This window comes from Struthio camelus, chromosome W (genome assembly GCF_040807025.1).
Source record: "Struthio camelus isolate bStrCam1 chromosome W, bStrCam1.hap1, whole genome shotgun sequence".
NCBI lineage: Eukaryota > Metazoa > Chordata > Aves > Struthioniformes > Struthionidae > Struthio > Struthio camelus.
Window position 1 is genome coordinate 56118313 of NC_090981.1, and position 20852 is coordinate 56139164.

The 20852-nt window shown below is 45.1% G+C and overlaps 2 protein-coding genes across 2 annotated transcripts; one reads left to right on the plus strand and one right to left on the minus strand.

Moving 5' to 3' along the window:
• The first annotated feature begins 42 nt into the window (after positions 1-42).
• LOC138064194 (cell cycle checkpoint protein RAD1-like) lies at positions 43-7168 on the plus strand. Its single transcript, XM_068925794.1, has 5 exons — positions 43-343; positions 2004-2112; positions 4552-4810; positions 6434-6532; positions 6835-7168. The coding sequence occupies exons 1-5, from the start codon at positions 149-151 to the stop codon at positions 7016-7018; spliced, it is 846 nt and encodes a 281-aa protein (XP_068781895.1). The 5' UTR covers positions 43-148; the 3' UTR covers positions 7019-7168.
• A 3817-nt stretch (positions 7169-10985) lies between these two features.
• LOC104147820 (tetratricopeptide repeat protein 23) lies at positions 10986-19657 on the minus strand. Its single transcript, XM_068926380.1, is given in 9 exon segments — positions 10986-12062; positions 12704-13003; positions 13316-13426; positions 13954-14141; positions 15555-15689; positions 17961-18014; positions 18017-18170; positions 18491-18629; positions 19383-19657. Coding segments are annotated over 9 exon segments (1686 nt in total). The 3' UTR covers positions 10986-11732.
• Positions 19658-20852: the final 1195 nt, after the last annotated feature.

Consider the following 20852-nt stretch of genomic DNA (forward strand, 5'->3'; position numbering starts at 1 on the left):
GCTCTGCGCCGCCGTAGTTGCGCACTCTATGGTGGTGGCGGCGGCGGCTGCCGGCGCGCGCTCGCCCGTCGGTGCTGCGGCGGGCGGCCGTTGGGCGCGCCAGGCGGCCGTTGGGCGGCGGTGCAGGGCCGCCTGGGCGCCCTCGGCCATGCCGCTCTCCACGCAGCCGCCCGCCAGCGGCGAGCGCTACGTCCTGACGGCCTGCCTGGACAACGCGCGCAACCTCTCCAGCCTGCTGCGGGCCGTGCACTTCCAGGACCACGCCACCTGCTTCGCCACGGCCAACGGCCTCAAGGTGACGGTGGAGGACGCCAAGTGCCTGCAGGCCAACGCCTTCATCCAGGTGCGCGGCGCCGCCGCTGCTGGCCGTGGGGCGGTGGCGGAGCCGGGGCGCTCCGGCAGGCGGGAGCGGGGGCTGCCGGTAGCCGCAAGAAGAGGTTTCTAGCGGTCTCCGTTGCCGTTTGTCTGCGCGCCCGCTGCGTTTTACATCGAGCTTCAAAGCGTTCACACGTAGTAGCCGGCCGTCGTTCCCCGCCGGGGTGCGAGATAAGCACGTAGCAGTGCTAGAAAGCTGAGAAAGGCCCGAATTATTTGGCAGAGGAGGTGTGTGCAGGGAGGTTACTTGCGAAAAAGGGGAAACTTGAGCAAAACCATGGAACAGCTGGAGAAGCTGACATGAGGGCACTGCTCTGGTTAGGCTACGGTCAGTTATGTTATGGCCCTGTGATTACAAAGCTGAACTCGATGTCTGCTCACATTTTGAGTGTGCATCCTCATTTAGTATATTGGCACCTGATAAACCCGTTGTTCTTCTGACAGTAGCATTCTTAGATTCGTGAGTGGTTCACAAAGTATCTCTAAAAACATTTAGTATGTTTTATTCTAAAGCCAAAAAGATGAGTTTAAGTTACCGTTAACTATGAAAGATAATTGAAGCCCCAGATGTTCATCTAGAGTATCTCAGCTGGGTTACACTAAGATCTTTTCACCAGGCCTTCAAGTCCACGGCAGAAATGTGTGTGTGCTCTTGTCATTGCAAGATTGGAGCAATGCTCTGCACCCTTTGCCTTCTGATTCTGCCTGTGCCTTTGGCGTGAAGAGTGTTTTGGCCTAAAAGAGTGTTTTGAGAGTTTACACAGACACACTTTTGAGTAGGTTGAGCTTTTTTTTTTTTTTTTTCCCTGAGTTCAGCACATGTGGTGACCTGTGCCTTTGACTACTTTAATAGAAAAAGAGTATCTCAGAAGAAGTGGGGAGTGATTTCAGCTACTTTTGAAAGTACAGTTATATATTTTTATTACTCCAGATGTTTTTCTCATACTTTTGCTGCAAAGCTCTTAAGAATAAAAGTAAATAAGTCACATCGTTGTTGAAAACAATTTTTGGTTTGTTAAATTATATAATTGGAGGCAATTTGATTTTTTTTTTCTTTTGTGTTTCCAGGAAATGTTTTTAAAAGAACAAGGTTCGAGACAGTTCCTACTTTCTTCTGTGGTAGTTGTCATTAGCCTACTTACTGTTTTCGAGTGTGGATTTCAAGTTTGTGTGTATTCCCTGAGAGGAACTGAGTACAGAGTGTCTCTACATGAGCCTGAAAATACTCAACAATTTGTTTACTGTAACTGTTACAATAAGCTAGGTGTAGTCGTTTATGGGGTTGTGTCAGAGATGGAGAAGTGTGTCATTTTTGTCACATAGTTACCTGAATGTTTCCTGCTCCAGAAACACGTGGCTTCACATTTATGACTTATTTTTAAACTATAAAAGATAAGTGTTTAGATTTTCATGCTTATGACATGCTACTTTGTTTAAACTTTGATCTGATTTTATCTTACTAATTTTTGAGGATGAAGACCAATTGTTTTTTGACAGAAATTGTGTTCCATATAGAAATCACTTTGTATTGCACTGAAAGTGAAAACTTTGAACTTAAGGAGATGAATGCAAGCTGTAAAATAATTGCAAAAACTCTCCTCTCCTCATCCCTTTTCTTTTTCTCATAGGCAGAAATTTTTCAAGAATTTGCCATTCAGGAGGAATCTGTGATGTTCCGGATCAATTTGGCTGTTCTTCTTGACTGCTTGACCATTTTTGGTGCAAGTTCTCTGCCTGGTATGATGCATATTTACTTTTAACATGCATATGTATACCTTGTAATTGCATAGTGAAACCTGTGCTTAGCCATAGGGAACTTTCCAGTCTTGGCAAAATTTGTGTCTTCTCTCACCATAAGTCCTTTGGGAATGGCAGCTATCATTATTGAGCAGGATCCGTGCTGTTTGCTTAACCTAATGCAAGTTTAAGCTGTGGTAACAGTGAATGGGTTGAAGAAGGGAGGTGCTGGATCTTAACCTAGCCAACGTGCCTGGCACCGCTGCTGAAGGAGATGCCAGAGGAAGGTGACTCAGTTTGGGAGAGGGAGTAAAGGCCTATGTCTAGGTAACGTTGTTGGGGTAACAAGAAACAGAGGAGTTTTCCTGCGCAGATAATGTTTCCTGGATCTGTGTAAAGCACAAAAGGGCCTCTTTTTGTGGGGACAACCCTTCTGTGGCTTTTACGAGCCCCATCTTGTACCCTTGCTCTGGTGTGGGCCTGAAGATCTCAAACAGTTTCTATAATTTAAATTTCTTAACATGTTTTTTTAGCCTGTGCCGGCATCTCCAGCAAATCACGTGGTATGTTTAGGCTGGAATTCTGATGTCAGAGCCAATATTGGGCCCCAGGACTGGCGCATGCAGTGTCCTTACTGTCGATTTAGGCAGTTATTTCACTCTAGGACGCAGATCACCTACATCACACAAATCCTAGTTTGTTCCTGAGCGCCCTTCACTTAAGGGGAAAACCTGGGCACAGCTGACAGAATAGTTCCCTCTGCAGCCCACTCAAGGTAGTCAGTATGGTTATAGATAGGTACCAAGGTACCCTCTTCTAGGGACAGTCCTCAACTCTGTCACATACCTTTAAATGGCCAAAGAGGCAGGCTATGCTTACCCTCGGCATCAGACTGAAAGACTAGTGCTTGGGCAAGCTGCACTGTAACCTCTCATTGGAGCTGGCACTTTGAGCTTACCTCCCCTCCCCCCCCCCCCAAATTATCAGTATGTTTCAAGGCCACAGGGCCACAGGGGCACCACATTGGACTTACAAGGGACCCAGGCCAATTGCTGTGCACTGTAGCAGAAACCAGTGCACTAAGAGACAGTATAGACATAGTTTGGAATTTGTCTTATTAGCAACCAAAATTGTAAAGACATATGTTCTCTTTTCAAATGTTTATGTGGCCTGTGCCGCTCTGAAACATCCATGTGCCTCAGAAACATTAACAAGTGTATGCTTGAATTAGGAAGTATTCTGAGGCGAATTTATTGGGGTAGGAATCTGCAGTTGTTCCAGATAGCATCATCTGCTCGTTGTCTGCGCTCCTACTCCTAATACAGTAGCTGTTGTGTAGCATGCTCTGTTCCTTCCCTTCTTCAAGCTACAGCTGCATCTATTTTGAGAGTATCATCTCTAGCTTGCAAACAAGGAACTGAGGCATGTTACTTACCTAAGGCTTTGCAAGGAGCTTGTTGCTGAATTAGAGACCACTTCAAGTGCCCTAAGCACACCGTCTTCCCTACGCACACTTCTCAGGTGAATAAAGGGTTTTAGATTTTGCTACGAAGCATATGACATAGTTTATCGAGTGTGTGAATTAGAAAAATCAAGTAGACTGTATTACTGGCTTTCGGTGATGGAGGGAGGGAAATTGCCTTCATAATTATGTATACAAATATTGAATGTCATATATTCATTCATTGAAAAAGCCAAGTCTTAGCTAGATTTTACTTCTTAGAAATTACATTCTTTTTTTTTTTTAAGCTAGATTGTTCAAAAAATGTTTTCTCAGGCAAAATAACTGAAATTCAGGGTAACTGTATGAGTGCTACAGGATGTACTCGGTATTTGTATGCAGCAGAGTGTTACCATGCCAGTTTTCTCAGGCAGTTCCATCATTGCAGCTATGTTGAACTCTAGGTCGCTCTGCTGTTTCTGTTCTGGCTCTGACCTAAAGATAGACAATTAACTGTGCTAAACTGCACCATGATTTGGGGGACCCGAGCGTTCAGGTTATGCTTGCATAGCAAAAGGGGGTTGCTACCATAATGTAAGCTACGTTGTGTTAATTTTAATTTGGACTGCACAAGTAAAAAGAGCAGTGAAAAGTGACGTTATGAGCCAGAGTGAGCCCTAGGACCGTGGAAGTTTTACTGACTCTGCTAACCTATTGTAGCATATGCAGTGTGACATCTAGAGTTACCTGTTTAATACATACCACTAGTTGGATTCAATCTAGTGCCTACATTGACATAATTTCATTTTGCTGCATAGACATTACTCTTTGAAGGGTGTATAGGAGGCTGGACTGAGCATGCAGAATTAATATATGAGGCTAGAGCAAGCATTCTAAATTAATTGGTGCCCCATATGCAGGTAGTATCTAAATTTCCTAAAGTGATGAGATGTGCTAGCTAGCTCTGTAAAGAATGACTGTTTCCTTCTCTTTTTCAGGAACATCAACAGCCCTTAGGATGTGTTATCGTGGTTATGGCTATCCCTTGATACTGTTCTTAGAAGAAGGAGGGGTGGTGACAGTGTGCAAAATTAATACTCAAGAACCTGAGGAGTTGTTAGACTTTGATTTCTGCAGTACAAATGTTGTTAATAAAATTATCCTGCAGTCAGAGGGGCTACGAGAAGCATTTGCTGAATTAGATATGACCAGTGAAGTTCTGCAGATTACCATGTCTCCAGACAAGCCCTATTTCAGGTACCAGAAGTTATGCATCCAACTCAAATGTTCCTATGTGGCCTTTCTGCTCTCCTGTGGGAAAGGACCGGAAGTTTTTAGGGTGAACAAGGGGAAGCTGTTCTACAACACTGGTTTATTTTAAGGAAAATGGTAATGAATATAGTAAATAACAACATGTAATCTAATTAATGTAATCATTAATGTATTGATGACAGTTGTGGACAGTTTAGCATTTTTAATTAAAGTAAAACAAACACAAATATCAGCTTAAATTTGTTTTGCTGTGTGTCTTATATAGAAACAGACAAGACAACAGCATTTCTGGGTGGGACAGATTGTGCACTCCAAGGAGCATGTGTTTCTTGTTGCGGGAATACATCTGCTGCAACGTGTACAACCAAACTGTGCACGTAGTGACTCAAATCAGAGTATTTCAAAATAAGCAGAGGAGGAGAATGAAGAACTGCGTACATGTGTGTTCTGCTCATGGTATTTTACTGTTTGTCTGTAAAGACAGAGGTTCTGTGATGGATAATCCCTAATTCAGCCCATAACATTTCTTTTAAAGCAAATTTGAACTAGTTTGGAAGACGTTTAATAACTCAGTGTTGTATGTCATGTTGCTCTGGCGTCTCTAATAGTGGAACCCTGAAGACGTGTCGTATGGTCCAGTTATCATCCAAGTCTACCATGAGAATATGATAGTGCATCTCTTTGGAAGATAATGTAGCACACGTCAGTGAAGTAGGGTGAACAAAGCATCGAACTTGGCAGCAAAAATTATGCTTTTACCTGGAAAAAGCTCTTCCTGATGGACACCGTTTTAAACCCTAGTTATTACTGTCTGTTTTCCATCCTATCAGTCTGCACCTTCAATAACCTCAGCTTACTGTATTATTCTGTAGTGTGCTTCTTCTAACATTAGTCACTGAAACAAGATGCAGGGTAACTTTTGTCAATGTTCGACCTCATGCTGTTGGCAACTGGAAACCACGTGTCTTGAGGATTTGTTTCGGCTTAAGGAAGATTCAACGTCCGTTAGTTTGTTTTCTCTACGCTTTAGAGAGTCTGAATTCATTAGGAATTGAGTCTGAATTCATGAGTCTGAATTCATTGAGAATTTTTCTTTAGCACCTTCGTTAGCTGAGAGTATCTCCCAGGTCCCGAATGGTTTTGGGAGCCCTGGCAACTACCTGAAATCAATAATTCGGTCAGTGTAGAGAATAAGGGAATTTCTAGGATTTCCACATTCTTTTTACTTTCATAGCTAGTGCTGCAGAATGGAGATGTTTTCACTTGCAGTATTTATAAATAGAGACTAAAATGTGCTACTAAAGACCAATAGCCAGTCTTTCATTAAAAGAAATAAGCTTTGTGTGAAACCATTGTCAGATGCCTTAAGGCAATCTTAGGCTTTGGAGTTGCTTCAGACTTTTCCTAAGTTATCCCATTCTGCCATAATGTGTATCTCCCTTTCTGGGAGATATAAAACACTCTTTCTCTTGTAGTTTGCTGAATGTTTTCTTGGTAACAATAGCATTTTGTAAAACAGCCATATATAGATATATATGATGACCACGTCTGACAAGTTTTTGTAGAGCTGCTATCAAATATTTTGAGATGGCACCTTTTGTCTTTCAGGTTATCCACTTTTGGAAATGCAGGGAGTGCACATCTCGATTATCCCAAGGACTCTGATTTGATGGAAGCATTCCACTGTAACCAAACCCAGACAAACAGGTTAGTGAGTGTGTGAGCAGTGCGCTCTGTGGCAGGTTATACATTTTTGATGGAAAGTTGAAACAACTGCTTTTGCATTACTGAAATATTTATTTCATTAGTGCAGAATTCCCATCTGATAAAATTCTATATCTATGATCAAAAACTCGGTGGTAACTGTCTGTCTGATGTTGTTACCAGGAGAAGATCAAAATAGGATATTGCGAATTGGCTTTCCGTAACTTTATGGCTTTAATTGGGAGCAGTGTTTCAGCTCTTCTCTGTGTAATACGTTTTTTAAATTACTTTTTTCTCCATTGCAGGTATAAGATTTCTTTGCTTAAACCATCCACAAAGGCACTAGCTTTATCTTGTAAAGTGTCCATTCGAACGGATACTCGAGGATTTCTTTCACTGCAGTATATGATTAGGAATGAAGATGGACAGATCTGTTTTGTAGAGTACTATTGTTGCCCTGATGAGGATGTTACTGAAGCAGACCTGTAGCTGTGTGTTTTGGAGTCTGTATTTTATTTATGTATATATAACATTATGTATTTTTTTTGTGAAACGGAATGAAACTTGTAAAGATTGGTAGACTTGATATTGCCATTTTTTTTTAACTATGGAATTAAAAGTATGAAGACTTCTCTTGTATTCTCCTGCAAATGTTTCTTAGCCTTGATGCAGAAAAATTAGCTCTAAAAGTAAAAAGGGTCTGTTGAACCAGATGCAGATGCTGTGAGAGACTGAAGTCTTCCAGCTTGCTGCTGTGAGTTGTGATCCAGAGAATCAGTGATCCATAGGTAATTCTTACAGTTTTAGATTGTAGCTGAGCTTTGATGTTTGTCAGAAGATGAGGTCCTTCCTTGCACACTTGAAAAACAGTATGTTTGTATTTTACCAAATTGTTTTCTCCACAATTCAATAGTATCCAAATCCTCTAGGTTTATTTTGAGTTAAAAATGCTTCTGTTGGACCATTGTTCACCTCTTGCTTACATCAGCAATTAATTCAAACCGAATTTAAATATTTGGTACGTGTTAATTTTCCTTAGGCTTACCATCTCAATTTATTGAGTGAAAAAAATTAATGTTATCGCCTCACTGAGAATTATTATCTTTGCCTATTGAGTGTTAAGAATGATTGGGTACTTCTCTGGATGACGGGATAAAAATGGAACTGAACTCATGACTTTCTCAATGTGATTTATTTTAGAGCATTGAGGTTACCTTATATTTTGTTCAAGGACATTGCTGTGGTTTAGCATTTGTGCTTTTACATAATTGGCTTCAGATTTACTATATTAGTTCTTAAAATGGTACTTTTAACAAATTCTTCTATAATCTATCAACAGTTGCTTATAGAAAGAATATCCTAAGAAGTTAGTACAATCTTCACAGTACCAGTAAGTGATAGTAACTCTTCCATTTCGCAAGTAATAATTATTACAGACATGCAAGATTTGTGCAAGACTTACGTTTGTACATGGTAGGACCGAATAGTGGCCTAGACTCTCGAATGTGGGTTCGTAATTGTCCACCAGTGCCTTTGTGAATGCGGTTGTCGGTGGATAAGAACACGGAAAGCCTTCCTGCAAAAAGAAGTTACTGTGCAGTGAGGCAAGGAACAGCCTTGGAGTACACCAGCGATTATGGATGAGCTCTGTATGGGGGTGCGCCTGGGGGGATGCAAGTTAAAAGCTACTACTAGCAGGGCTACAGGTCAAGGAGTGAAAAGATCAGTGTGTGGGGCATATGCACGCATCCTCTTACATGGTGGCCTAATAATGGGATGTAGATGTTTAGGACCCACTTCTGAGGTATCCAAGTAATTTTTGAAAATGGGATTTGAGTTTCCAGAAGTCACGCAGATGTTCCTGAATGTGTTACCTTTCTGAAGCATTAACTTCACAATTACAGTCATCAGAATGTTAGAAAAGTTGTGAAACGTTGTATTTGCTAAACAAAGTTTTTTCATAGTGAAAACAGAAGTGTAATGATGGAAAGAGAGCATCCAGTTGTCTATCTGAACTGAAACGGAGAGCTGACTAAACTTCAGATCATGTGGCTGGGCTTTGAGTGTGTTTTAAAAAAAAAAAAAAAAAAAAAAAAAAAAAAAAAGAAAAAGGCCAGGGTACAGTTATGGGGAAAAGGAAGTGTATTTCCCCTCTTTGAGAAGATTATGTATCATTTGTGAATATAGCTGTGGAACGTCCTTAGAAGTTCACTACTGTAAGTATAGAGCCATGCTTTTTAAAAAGGTTACTCTCCCATTCTAAATTGTGCTAAATGGTAAAGAATGCATGCAGTTTGTTAATGTGGTGAGTTACGTTATGTCTCTGTCTTAAAATAGCGTAAAGAATCACAGAATCTTTTAGGTTGGATGGGACCTCTGGAGATCATCTAGTCCAACCTCCCTGTTCAAGCAGGGTCACCTAGAGCATATTGCCCAGGATCACATCCAGATGGGTTCTGAAGATCTCCAGCGAAGGAGACTTCACTACCTCTCTGGGCAACCTCTTCCAATGCTCTGTCACCCTCACAGTCAAGAAGTTTTTTCTCAGGTTCAGGGGGAACTTCCTGTGGTTCAATTTGTGCCCATTGCCTCTTGTCCTGTTGCTGGGCACCACGGAGAAGAGGCTGGCCTCATCCTCTTGACACTCCCCCTTCAGATACTTGTACACGTTGATGAGATCGCCTCTCAATCTTCTCTTCTCCAGGCTGAACAGGCCCAGCTCTCTCAGCCTTTCCTCATAGGAGAGATGCTCCAGCCCTCTAATCATCTTGGTAGCCCTCCGCTGGACTCCCTCCAGGAGTGCCATGTCTCTCTTGTCCTGGGGAGCCCAGAATTGGACACAGTACTCCAGGGGAGGCCTCAGCAGGGCTGAGGAGACTGGGCAGGATCACCTCCCTTGACCTGCTGGCAACACTCTGCCTAATGCACCCCAGGAGACCATTGGCCTTCTTGGCCACAAAGGCACACTGTTGGCTCATGTTTAACTTGTTGTCCACCAGCACTCCCAGGTCCTTCTCGGCAGAGCTACTTTCCAGCAGGTCAACCCCCAGCCTGTACTGCTGCATGGCGTTATTCCTGCCTAGGTGCAGGACCTTGCACTTGCCTTTGTTGAACTTCAGGAGGTTCCTCTCTGCCCACCTCTCCAGCCTGTCCAGGTCCCTCTGAATGGCAGCACAGCCTTCTGGTGTGTCAGCCTCTCCCCCCAGTTTAGTATCATCAGCAAACTTGCTGAGGGTGCACTCTGTCCCTTCCTCCAGGTCATTGATGAATACATTGAACAAGACTGGACCCAGGACTGACGCCTGGGGCACACCACTAGCCACAGGCCTCCAACTCGACTCTGCGCCATTCACCACAACCCTCTGAGCTCGGCCATCCAGCCAGTTCTCAATCCACCTCACCGTCCACTCATCTAGCCCACACTTCCTGAGCTTACCTCGGAGGATGTGATGGGAGACAGTGTCCAAAGCCTTGCTGAAGTCCAGGCAGACAACATCCACTGCTCTGCCCTCATCTACCCAGCCAGTCATTCCGTCATAGAAGGCTATCAGATTGGTCAAGCATGATTTCCCTTTGGTGAATCCATGCTGACTACTCCTGATCACCTGCTTGTCCTCCAGATGCTTAGTGATGACCTCCAGGAGGAGCTGCTAAGAAGGGCAAAGGGAAGGCTGTTGCACATCTTTTTGACATGATAAGTTGCTTAAATTCTGCAAACCTCCACCACTGCATTAGATCTAATTTCCTGTCATACTTTGCATGAGATCCAGAATGCTGACAATGGTACTGTTAGTACTTTTTCTTTCTTCTACTTGACAAGTCTATTCACCTCGCAGACAATAGGAAACCTGTAGTAGCAGAAACACTTAGTTCATGGGGGGTTTTTTAATACTGTCAATCTCAGAAGTACTAGAAGGGCTCAAAATTTGCCCACCTGCTTTCTCAATAAAATAGAGAACAGCTAAGTACTCAGATTTACTGGAAGCATAAACTTAAAAACAATCCCTGGAGGTGGGAGCTGGAACCCAGCACTTTTGTCTCAGGATTGCCACAACTTGTGGGTGCTCCCAGGCTGCTCTGATTTACTGCTGTTAGGACCTCCGGGCAACAAAAGCCACTTTTTCTGTATTCATTTTGGGTTGTGCTTTTCAGAATAAGTGGCCTCAAGTCTTCAGGAAGACACCTGTTTTTCTCTACCTGAAAACCATCAACTTGTTTTTAATCCCATTGATCTGCTAAGATACTAGAAGCCAAAATATATATAATGCCTTTGGCTCCAAGGCCTGCTAATGGTTGTGCAACAAAACAGTAACGATGCAAGTGCTAATGTTATCTCTTACCTCTAATAACGTACTGAGAAGTCATTGCATCTCTGGCTTTCACATGCTGATGTCCATCCACAAACATTTGAATCCGTGAGGACTGTTCAGCACCAAATTACCAAGAAGGAATTAACTTGTATACCCTCATTTCAAAATCAGTCATAGGAAATAATTATTGTTTGATATCTAATTATGTATGGATTCATAAGGAAATGCCAACATCCTTGACTAGAAGGGTCTTCGGTGAGGTTAGTAAAGTAGTTTGAAAAGTTGAGATGAGAAGCTGTGTGTAGTTACCTACAGCGACTATTTTGAACTTTGTTTTGTAGCCACTTATAAATCCCTAAGAATCCAGTAGGTGGGTTTTATACATAAAGAAACTGTGTAAAGAATAATAGCAGTACTAAACAGTGCTGTAATGGACAGAACATTCTTAATGTTAACTATTTAAACATAAATAGTTGAGTTCAGTAGTTTGTTCAATAATTTGAACAAATATGGATTTTTTTTTTTTTTTAATGGAGCTGTTAGAATGGTAAGAGCTAGTTAGAAGCTTGACACCTTGTTCGGACAAACTCATGTTTATATGAAATTAGTTTTGAGGGGGAACAGGACTGCTTAGGTAGAAATGGAAGCTAAGGTCTGTAGTGGAGGCTGCTTTGGTCTTTCTAGCGTGCCCTCTCCCCTAGTAGTGCTTTAGCAACTACCATGGCAGTATATTAGTGAAAAAAATCTAATCAAAGGGCTCTGCAAAGGAGTGAGACTGTTTGTTGGGAAACGCAATCAAGTGTCCACAAAGCTCTGAGCTTTGTGCAGTTAACACATGGTGAGAAAGGTGCATGAATATCCACCAAAAATGTGACTCTGATTCTCTTCAGCTATCATGGGCCTCCACAGCAAAATAAACCTGACAGTAGCACAGAAAGATCTGAACTGCCTTCAACAAGAGCTAGTTTTGATGCAGCAGCCCAGAGCTCTGTGTAACGGTATTCATTTAAATTTTCAAAGACAGGTGATAAGTAAGAGGGTAAAAAAACCTCAAAATGTAGTATAATAATTACCTTGCTGAACAGCTGATGAGCTTCTTGTATCCTTATGTCTGCTAGATAAATGCTACCCATTGTATGATAAAGTTCAACAACTTTCTCACTGAAGTCCTCATGGGCATCTGCCTTACAGTTCAAAAAGTCTTTCAGCAGAGTGTAGGCCTGCTAGAGGGAGAGAGAGAGAGAGCACGATGCAACATGGATCACTGCCAACCATATTAATTTTATTAAATATATTAATTTTTCAAAGTATTTTGAAAGGCTTGATTGGTGCATGCTTAATGCACTTCAGTATTCTTGGAACCCACAGCCAGTCCCAGACATGAGGAACTTTTAGCAAACTGCCCAACAAGCAGAATTCCAGACTGAGTTCCTCTTTCCTTATGCCGTCAAAAATCTGAACACGTGTGAGACTGGTCACCTGTTGGGAAATGAATTACTTGACACCAAATATGCACGTGCCAATCAGCTTTACATAGGACATATCCAGTGCTTCAACAATAAACACATAAAGGATTATGAAGTACAAATGCAAGAATATTTATATAGAGATATAAAATTACTTGGAGTATGAACTTGCCCTACCAAAAACCTATGGAAGATATTGTCCTCTACTAAAAATATATTTGGCATCAATTCATACCCTTCAGCAAAATTAATTGCGACAACTGAAAATGCTGCCATTGCATTGCGTGTCTCTCCCTCCTCCCACGTTGTGCTTGGGTTGCTTGCACAGACAAGCTTTGAGCAGCTATTGCCAACATTCAGGTGTACAGCAAAATTTCTAGGCAAATATTTGTTCTTACCTGATTTTTCCCTAGTCGGACAAGCCACTTGCTGAATTCCTCAACAGTGCTAAGAGTCTGGGAATTGTCTGCGCTCAGCATTGCTTGATAGGCGCTGAGGCTCTCTGTAAAGTATGTTTCAGCTGCCTCTAGAAGACATGTACAGTAAGGACTTTTAGCTGATTGCTTTTCTCCTTGAACAAGTCTCCTCCTCACCTGTTCTGACTTTGTTATAGCAATTAGGAGCAGTCTTACAGGAACAATGTATGCCCCCAAGAACGATTGCACTTTTTGGATATGAAGAGATGGGTTTTTATCTCCCAGAAAATTAGAAGGTTAAATTTTGCAGTCTCTGTTGGCTTGAGTGTGTTTTTTTAATGGCAGAACTGAAGTTGTGCCACTGCAGGCAGAAAGAAGTGCTACATTTGGTAATGAAATCCAAGGAACGTAGGGCGTTCAGCAGTCTGAAGGGCAGCGTAGAGTTACCTCTGTGCATACTCTTACATTCTCTGTGTTTGTAGTCTCCAAATTTTCCTGTGCATTGCTGCCTTCTGCAGTGTTTTGCTCCAGAAACAAAGATCTCCCCTTTTCTGCCCCCAGCCCTCCACTTCTCCCTGTTCAGGAGACACTCACCAACATGCTGCTCCTCTCCAGCTGCAATCTAAGCTCTACCCAGCAGCAGCCCTGTGCGAGCCACTGCCACACTGTGAGTTTGCTGTTGAGCGCCACACAAAGGGAACGTGCCTAAAACAGAGACAGGGCCTTGGGGTTGGTAAACACAAGGATGAAGGGCTACCCACGTAAAACAAGCACAAGGGTATTTTCATAGACAATGAAGTAACAGGAAATTCCAACTATACTAATCAGCTTATCTTCTGTCATGCGATATTATCACCACTCAGTCTCCTCTTTTCTCAGGCTTTACCTCTCTAAGGCAGGAAATGCATAAACAAGCCATTCTAGTTTTAAAAATATATTCTCAGGGTTGGACCTATACTGAATATTTTCAGGCCAGATTTCTAACCTCACTGGAATTTAGAGCTATTTATACTCAAGAGCTTTACTTTGTGGTACTTGAAAACTGAAGGCTATTTTTGTCACACTGAAGGGCAAGAATTAGATTTTGAACACAAAAGTTCCGAAGTATTTGTTTTAGACTAGTCTAAATCTTCCTATATACTGACTGATGCATATGTGTTAATTATTTTAACATGGTTTAACAGGTTAACATTACCAGGATCTTTCTTACTTGCAATAAATAACTTACTTACAGCTTTCTCATAGTTCTTCTTCAGCTGTTCAGTTTGGGCAACTTCCTCATATAGCTGTATCAGGTCAGGTGCTGTGTTTACTTCTGATGAAATGACAGCATCGGCTGCTTTTTCATAGTGTAGCAGCTTCCAGCTTGTTTGGTTGGCGATGTTCTGGAAAAAGAGGGAAACCAGACACCCATTGAAAGTTAGCAGGTATTACAGCGACAGCACTGACGTGTCGTGCCTGGTGTCATTTACTCTTTTTTTTGAGCTGTCACCACATACTCTTTTCCCAAAGGCACACAAATGACATCCGTGTGTAGCCTTTTGCATTCATCTGCCCAGTGCAATGACTAGACCCTTCTCAGAGATTTTTTAATCCCAGGTTCATGCTAGAAACTGCGTCGAGTCCTTGCAGTTCTTCCAGGAGTCTCTCTGCCTTTCGCAGGTAGAGGTAAGATGCTCTGCCAGTGCAACAGTGAAGGGAGAAGAGCGCTTGCTAGAAACATTTAATCAGCAGCCAAAGCACACAAAGCCATAGGCACAGAAGCTACTGAGAAAAGAGGTTTTTGTGCAGGTTCCTGCTTCCAGAGCAGTCTTACAGTGTGACGCCAGCTGCTTCTGAACTCCCAGTGCTCATTTTAGGTGTTTCTAATGATCAGATCAGAGCTTTTAGTTAGAAGAAACAACTTCTTGCATTTTTCGTTACTGTTTCTGATTCCACAAAAGTAGCTGCTAACCTTCAGTTCACTGCTCCCGGCTGAGCGTGGCTTGTGCTTTCACAGCTGAAGGATGAGCGAAGATGTGAGGATGTGAGAGCCTGCATAGAGTATGGAGCGGGTCAGGAAACAGCTAGAGGGATGTAGTTCTTTGCACTTGCCTTTTATCTTTTCATCTTGCAGGATCTTTAGCTTGATCACATCTTTCCAGAAATGTTTAACCACTGGAGAAACCTTAAAATATGACCTTTTTTTTTTTTCCCTTTCTTTAAAAAAAAATCCCTGAAAGAAACACAAATATTGCATTCTCAAGTATCAGCATGCTCGCCTCCGCATAGCAGAATATGCACAGTCCTGCTGCCGAAACTGGGTGGGTGAAGGCAGGTAGTAAGGCTTTGATGTGTTGCGCTGGTGCCTGAAAGCAGAGCTGGTGATGCAGTTTCGTTGGAGCTTTTTGGCCAGAAGAGGGCATTAGATGACCCTGTCTGCTCTTTCGTCTTGTTGCTCTTGCATCAGACCTCTGAGTAAAAGGTACTCTGGAAGTGCATCCTATCTTGATTTACAGACAAGTGGTGGACAGCCCCCTGGCCCTCTTTGCAGTCTGTTCTAAAACTTAGTCCCCATATCTTCAAATCACACATCTTGTTTTTAGCTCTGCTCTTGATACCTTCCTAGCTTGGGACAACATCTTTGGCTGTTTTGCATTCACAGTCGCAACAGCAGCCTGCATACTGCAAAAGGATGCTGTATCTTGTGGTTAACTGTTGCACAGGAGAACTGCACGGTAAAAAGCTATGTATCATTACTGGGCATTTAAAAAAAACCATTTTGTAATAGATACATTAAGAACAAAGTGTTTTTAAGTGCAAGGATATTTGTTCTGTGTCAGATGTGCTGCACCTGCAGTGCAGTAGAGGGTCACAAGGGTCCCTAACTGCTCTCTCTTCTCCTCCAGAGAGGTGGGCAGAGGCTCTCTGCCCATCAGCAGGGCACGGTTGGTGGATTCGGCGTGCTGGGGGGCCTGTGCGGGCAGACCTGGGAGAGGACAAATACAGACAGCGTCACGAACATACAAAAATCCACCAAAGTATCCACCAAAGAATAAACTAGCATATAATCCTAGATCACGCAGTACAGTAAAATCCTGGCTTGACTAACATCAACGAGAGATTTGGGTTCAGCTTTATTGAGACTATGAGCTCGTCCCAATTGTAGTAAGCAGAAAGACTTACAAAGACTAAGGCTCTGCAGTTAGCCTGCAGAGAGCAGAAAGATGCCTCACAGCAACCCTTGCGTGCGTCGTGCTTCTGTGTAGCGTATACACGCGACAACACGCAGTACAAGCAGCAGCAAAACACAATTACGCAGATGCACGATGCACTAAGAAAACATGCACCAAGCGAGGCCAAACATTTCATAGCTCCCGGGTAAAAAGCCTTTCAGGGAAGCAGGAGTGGATGGGTGCAACCCTCGCCCAAGCCAGCAGGCAATTTGGGCAGGCACCCGCAGGTGGCCAGGCACCAGGGCACAGCACCGCTGCTCCCATTTCTGAACTCCTTCTGCAGCAGCGGTCCGAGTGCGGTGCCTGCACTCAGTGTTTGAGTACCCAACCGGCTTTCCGCCCGGTGGGCTGCAATTCACAGACTCCCTCCGACAGGCTGCGAAGTCACTGTCCCCGTTCGGTTATGTGCTGCGTAGTACGGCCTCCTGCTCTTTAAGCGTTCGGCTTTCTCTCTCGGAACCGTGCAAACACGGCGAGAACTGTCCGAGATCACGAGAATCTGACAGTTCTTTGAAACTATCCTGACGCACTTCGGACTCTCTGGTTATGACCCTTGGGAGAGTTTTTTCCGCTCTGGGTACAGGCGCGTTTCAGACACGAGCAGACTCAGAGAACAGGTTGTTGTTGGCTCTCTCAGTTTTGCGCCGGGAGAATAAATGGTTTCGGCTGACTCATTAAACTGAAGCTAGATGGCGGCACTGTCCAAGTCTTTGCACGTGCTGTGCCGTAAGCGCAGCATCATGGCAGGACGCAGCCCAAGAGCTGCAAAACCATTGCGGAGCACGTGCAGGACTCAGGCAGGGCTGGATTTTCACTTTGAGGAAAAACAGTTGGAAGCTGAGCTTGTAAATCAAATCTGCATTGCAATCAATGGTTTTAGAGAAAAATGTCACTGAAAAGGCTGACGACTTTCTAGAAGTTACCGTATTTTCACTTTTTGCACTGTTTACTTGGGAAAGTGAGGCTAAACTACAGCCTGTACCAGGACCGCTGCGGCTTCCCCGTGGCTTTGTGTCCAGGCACTACGCTCCTCTCTGTGCGTAACCACGGCTCTTGTGCTCAAGACAAGCTCCGAGGACACAAGGAGCTGTAGTACAGGCATGAAGCAATGTCATCCCTGGCAAGGGGGTGAGATCACCAAACCAACATGCTGTGCCAGGCTACTACAGCAGCCCCCACACTCCGTTTTGGGCCTCTGTCCGAGTAATACAGCAGAGATTTGTGTGATCATTACACTGTATCCAAGCAGCTGATGCAGAATAAATAAATCACTCTTCCGCTAACTATTCAGACCTCAACACAATTCTGCTTTTGCAGAATTTTGACAAACGACTGGGCTGAGACACATGTTGACACAGCAAGGCTTACAACAAAGATGCATTTAGCATATTGAGGTCTAAGGTTGACCAAAAAAAAAAAAAAAAGAAAGAAATACAGTGCACTCTGACAATGGAATTTTTGTGCGGCTCCTTCTTTATCAGTGTTGCCGTCTTCATACCATCCCTGTGACTAACTCTGAGAAAACTGCAAAGCCTCGCAAGCCATCTTTCCCAGGAGAGAGGGAATGAGAGATATGGATTCCGGTTTATTCTAATTATAATTTGCTTATTTGTACAAGTATGCCAGTCCTGGGAGAAAGGCAGCATACAGGCACCCTCCTCTTCCAGATGACTCGGCAGACATACCTATATCTGGTTTCCAAGAGACTACTCTCACTACAGAATTTTCTCCAAAAATAAAGATCAAGGCAATGGCCAAGCTTCACTGTCTACATCTCCCCTCAAAGACCTACTGTATAAGAAAAATCAGTCACAGTCTAGCATTTCTTCAATGACTAAAGCCTTGCTTGCACATAGAAAAGAGTGGATATCATATGGTGACTTCTGCCAAACATCTGCAAGCAACTTGTATTCACCTTGTCATCCTACAGTCCTTTTTAGCAGCCTGAATTCACAAAGCCAATTTCAGAATTTTCCCATGTTTTTCATGCACTTTCCCTGCAGCCATGAAATACAGACCTCAAAGTACTAAATAGCTGTGGGCAAGGTTGGCAAATGCCGGTGCCAGCTTCCAGTGCCGTCTCCATAGATAACTCCAGTGAGAGCAAGGCATCGGATCAGTTCCCGGGTGGCTTTGCCAACCTGCAGGGAGAAAGGATTACTGTCCTTTAAACAGCCACAACATGTAGTGCTAAAGATTTTGTTTCTCTTTTCCCAGAACAGATAGAAAATGATCTACACGTAGATGACAACAAAACTCAGTATCTGGCGTCAGTTGGTTATCACGATGAGGTGGAAACAAAGATGTTTGAGTTCCCACTTCAAATCAACCTTTGCCAGATGCAGCCTCCCCCTGTCCTTGCTGTACAAAACGTCCTCTCCTCCGGCCTCTGATCTTATTCTCTTCAGCCCACTCAACATGCAATACAGTGGTGAGCTACGCATCACCCAGATATATCCATCTATCTATCTGGCGTATTTTTCAGCCCTCCCAGTCCTTCCCAGGGTTGTGCCACCCTGTTGGAGGACTCTCTGCAGCCCAGCACCTCCCTTACCTCCTGCTGCTGCTCCCTGGCAGCCGCTCGAATCACAGCTTCCCACTGGGGCTTCCTGCCACCCTCGCCTCCTCCGTGCCCCCTTCGCTGTGGATCCCTCCCTCGGGAACCACTCTGCTCTTGCCTTTCCTCGTATTGACTTTTGTTTAAAGAGAAAATTAGACTTAAACCATTTTACTGATAATTTTTAAAGGTTGAGAGCTTGTCTGTAGCTCTGGTTTCAGCGTCCCCAGCAACAGAAATGGGGGGAAACCCAGCAAGAGGCTTGCAAACTATTTGAAGCAATGCTCCTGCAGTCAGCTACGCCTTCTTATTCACTCCTGCCTAACACTGTGGTCTGCCCTTAGCACCGCTGTCTCCAGAAGCTGAGGCGTCAGGGATCTCCTGCCAAAGGGGGATTTAACAGGCTGTGAGAGGGACGTCAGCTGTCACCAGGCACCAGCCGTGCGGGAATGCTTGCTGTAACGCGGCTGCTGAGGGGTCTGTAAGCCCACGGGGAGCCCCGGCTCTGGACGATTGGTCTGAGTTCCTGCTAAACCTCGGACGATGCAGACTCCAGGCTCATCAGCGGTCTCTGCAAAACGGAGCAGTCCCCCGCAAAGTCATCCCGGCCAAAAACGGCACAAGGCTAAAGCACCAATCTGAGCTTGCCGTTCCAGCTCCTGTCTCAGCCGCAGCGCCGGACTTCCCCAGCGCCCAGGCAGTGCGTCCCCACCTCCGGCAGGAAGGTGTGCACGGTCCAAAACCGAACCCCCCACCCCCCGCCCGCCGCCCCCTCGCCTGCTCGGTGGCAATGCCGAGGAGATGGCGCTGCAGCCCCCGCTGCCTCCCCTGGCGCGGAGCGCTTCAAAGGTGGCTTCTCACCTACGAGGCCAAGGACGGTTCCTCTTACCCGCTGGGCTCCAAGGAGCGGGTTCCTGGGCTCCTTCCAGCTTCCCGGCGGGAGCCCAAGCCCTGCCTGGAGGCCGCCCCTTCGCCCTCCGTTTCTTGCCTCCTCCGGCACCGTCTCCAGCTCTGCTGTTGTTTGGGCCGGCCACGCGCCGGGGAGGGACTCGTGCCGCTTTCCTCAGCTCGGACACCAACGCCTTGACATGCCGCCCCGGTCGGCCGAGGCCCGCCGCGAGCGACGGCGCCCCGACGTCTCCGTGAGGAGAGCCTGCAGGCCATCTCCGGGCGCCCGGCCGGCCCGCGAAACGCTGCCGTCGTTGACGGCCCGTCGCGGGAGGGATGGGACCCTCGCGACGCCACCCCCGCAGCCCCGGCCAGCCTCTCGCCGGCCCGAGCAGCTTAACGGGGACCCAAGAGGCCGAACGGGCAGCTGTGCCGGCCCAGCGGTGCGATCTGCTTCTTAAGCCGTGACGCCGGAGAGGAAGGCCGTTATGGCAGTGACTAGAAGGGGCTACAGATAAGCTGACAAAACCTTGTTCAGAATAAAAATCCCTAGGAAAGAAAAGGCGCGAGCCCAGCTGTGGAAGCGAGAGGCGGCAGGGCCGCGCCTGGCACCTGTCCGAGTAGACACCGGGCTGCCTTTCATCTCCTCCGCGCTCGCCCCGAAGAGCGGGGGTCCCGCCGGGTTTTCGTTACTCCTGTCGAAAGCAAAGGTAGATGCTAGACGCGTTATTTTCCTCACCAACTTAGCAGACCAGAAAAGCCCCCACATCCTCTAAAACCATTTTGCAAGTGCCTTTGAAGTGAGCCATGTTTTCTACCCCTGCTCTTACGCTTTGCCTGTTACCTCTGTAACCCGGGAATAGCTTTTTCCTTCGTGTTTGCCTGGGGCTAGGACACCGGGACACAGAGAAACGCCTGACTGCAGATGTCTACAGACCCCCGCAGCCCAGCTAGCTCCCGTGAGAAAAAGAGCCGCTTAAGGCGTCAGTCACCGGGCCTATTTTACATGCTTACTTTTGGATGAGAGCTAAAAATGGGATTGGCTAGCTCCTGCCCGAGTTGGTGTTCACCTCCTTCCAGGATGGAGCTGTCATCGGCCCAAAGGAGGGCAGTGAGGACATGGGAATTTCTCTCATCTAAACTCCGGAGCGATGACGTGCACGTGTTTGGCGAGTTCATGGCAGCGCTTTGAAAGTCCTCGGATCCCCATAGTTCGTTTTGCAGGACTTGTCAAAAAACCCCAGAAGTTAAAATTGTTTTGCTGGTTGCCAGCTCTTACAGATAAACCCAGAGGGAGGTTTGGGGCTTTCTAGTTTCTTGTCTCGAGGCAGACAAAAGGAACAATTAAAATGCTCCCCTGAAAATTTAGCAGTCTCCTATTCCTACCAGTTCAGACAGACCGTGCAGTTGACCGAAAACAACCGAGCCAGTAGAAAGGCCAAAGTAAATCCTGTATGTATATAATTGGATG

Bases quoted from the DNA above. Each gene is read 5' to 3' on its own strand.
- LOC138064194 (XM_068925794.1), top strand. From the start codon at position 149: ATGCCGCTCTCCACGCAGCCGCCCGCCAGCGGCGAGCGCTACGTCCTG. The intron at 2,113-4,551 runs GTATGATGCATA...TCTCTTTTTCAG, and splicing joins TGGTGCAAGTTCTCTGCCTG to GAACATCAACAGCCCTTAGG. The intron at 6,533-6,834 runs GTTAGTGAGTGT...TCTCCATTGCAG, and splicing joins AACCAAACCCAGACAAACAG to GTATAAGATTTCTTTGCTTA.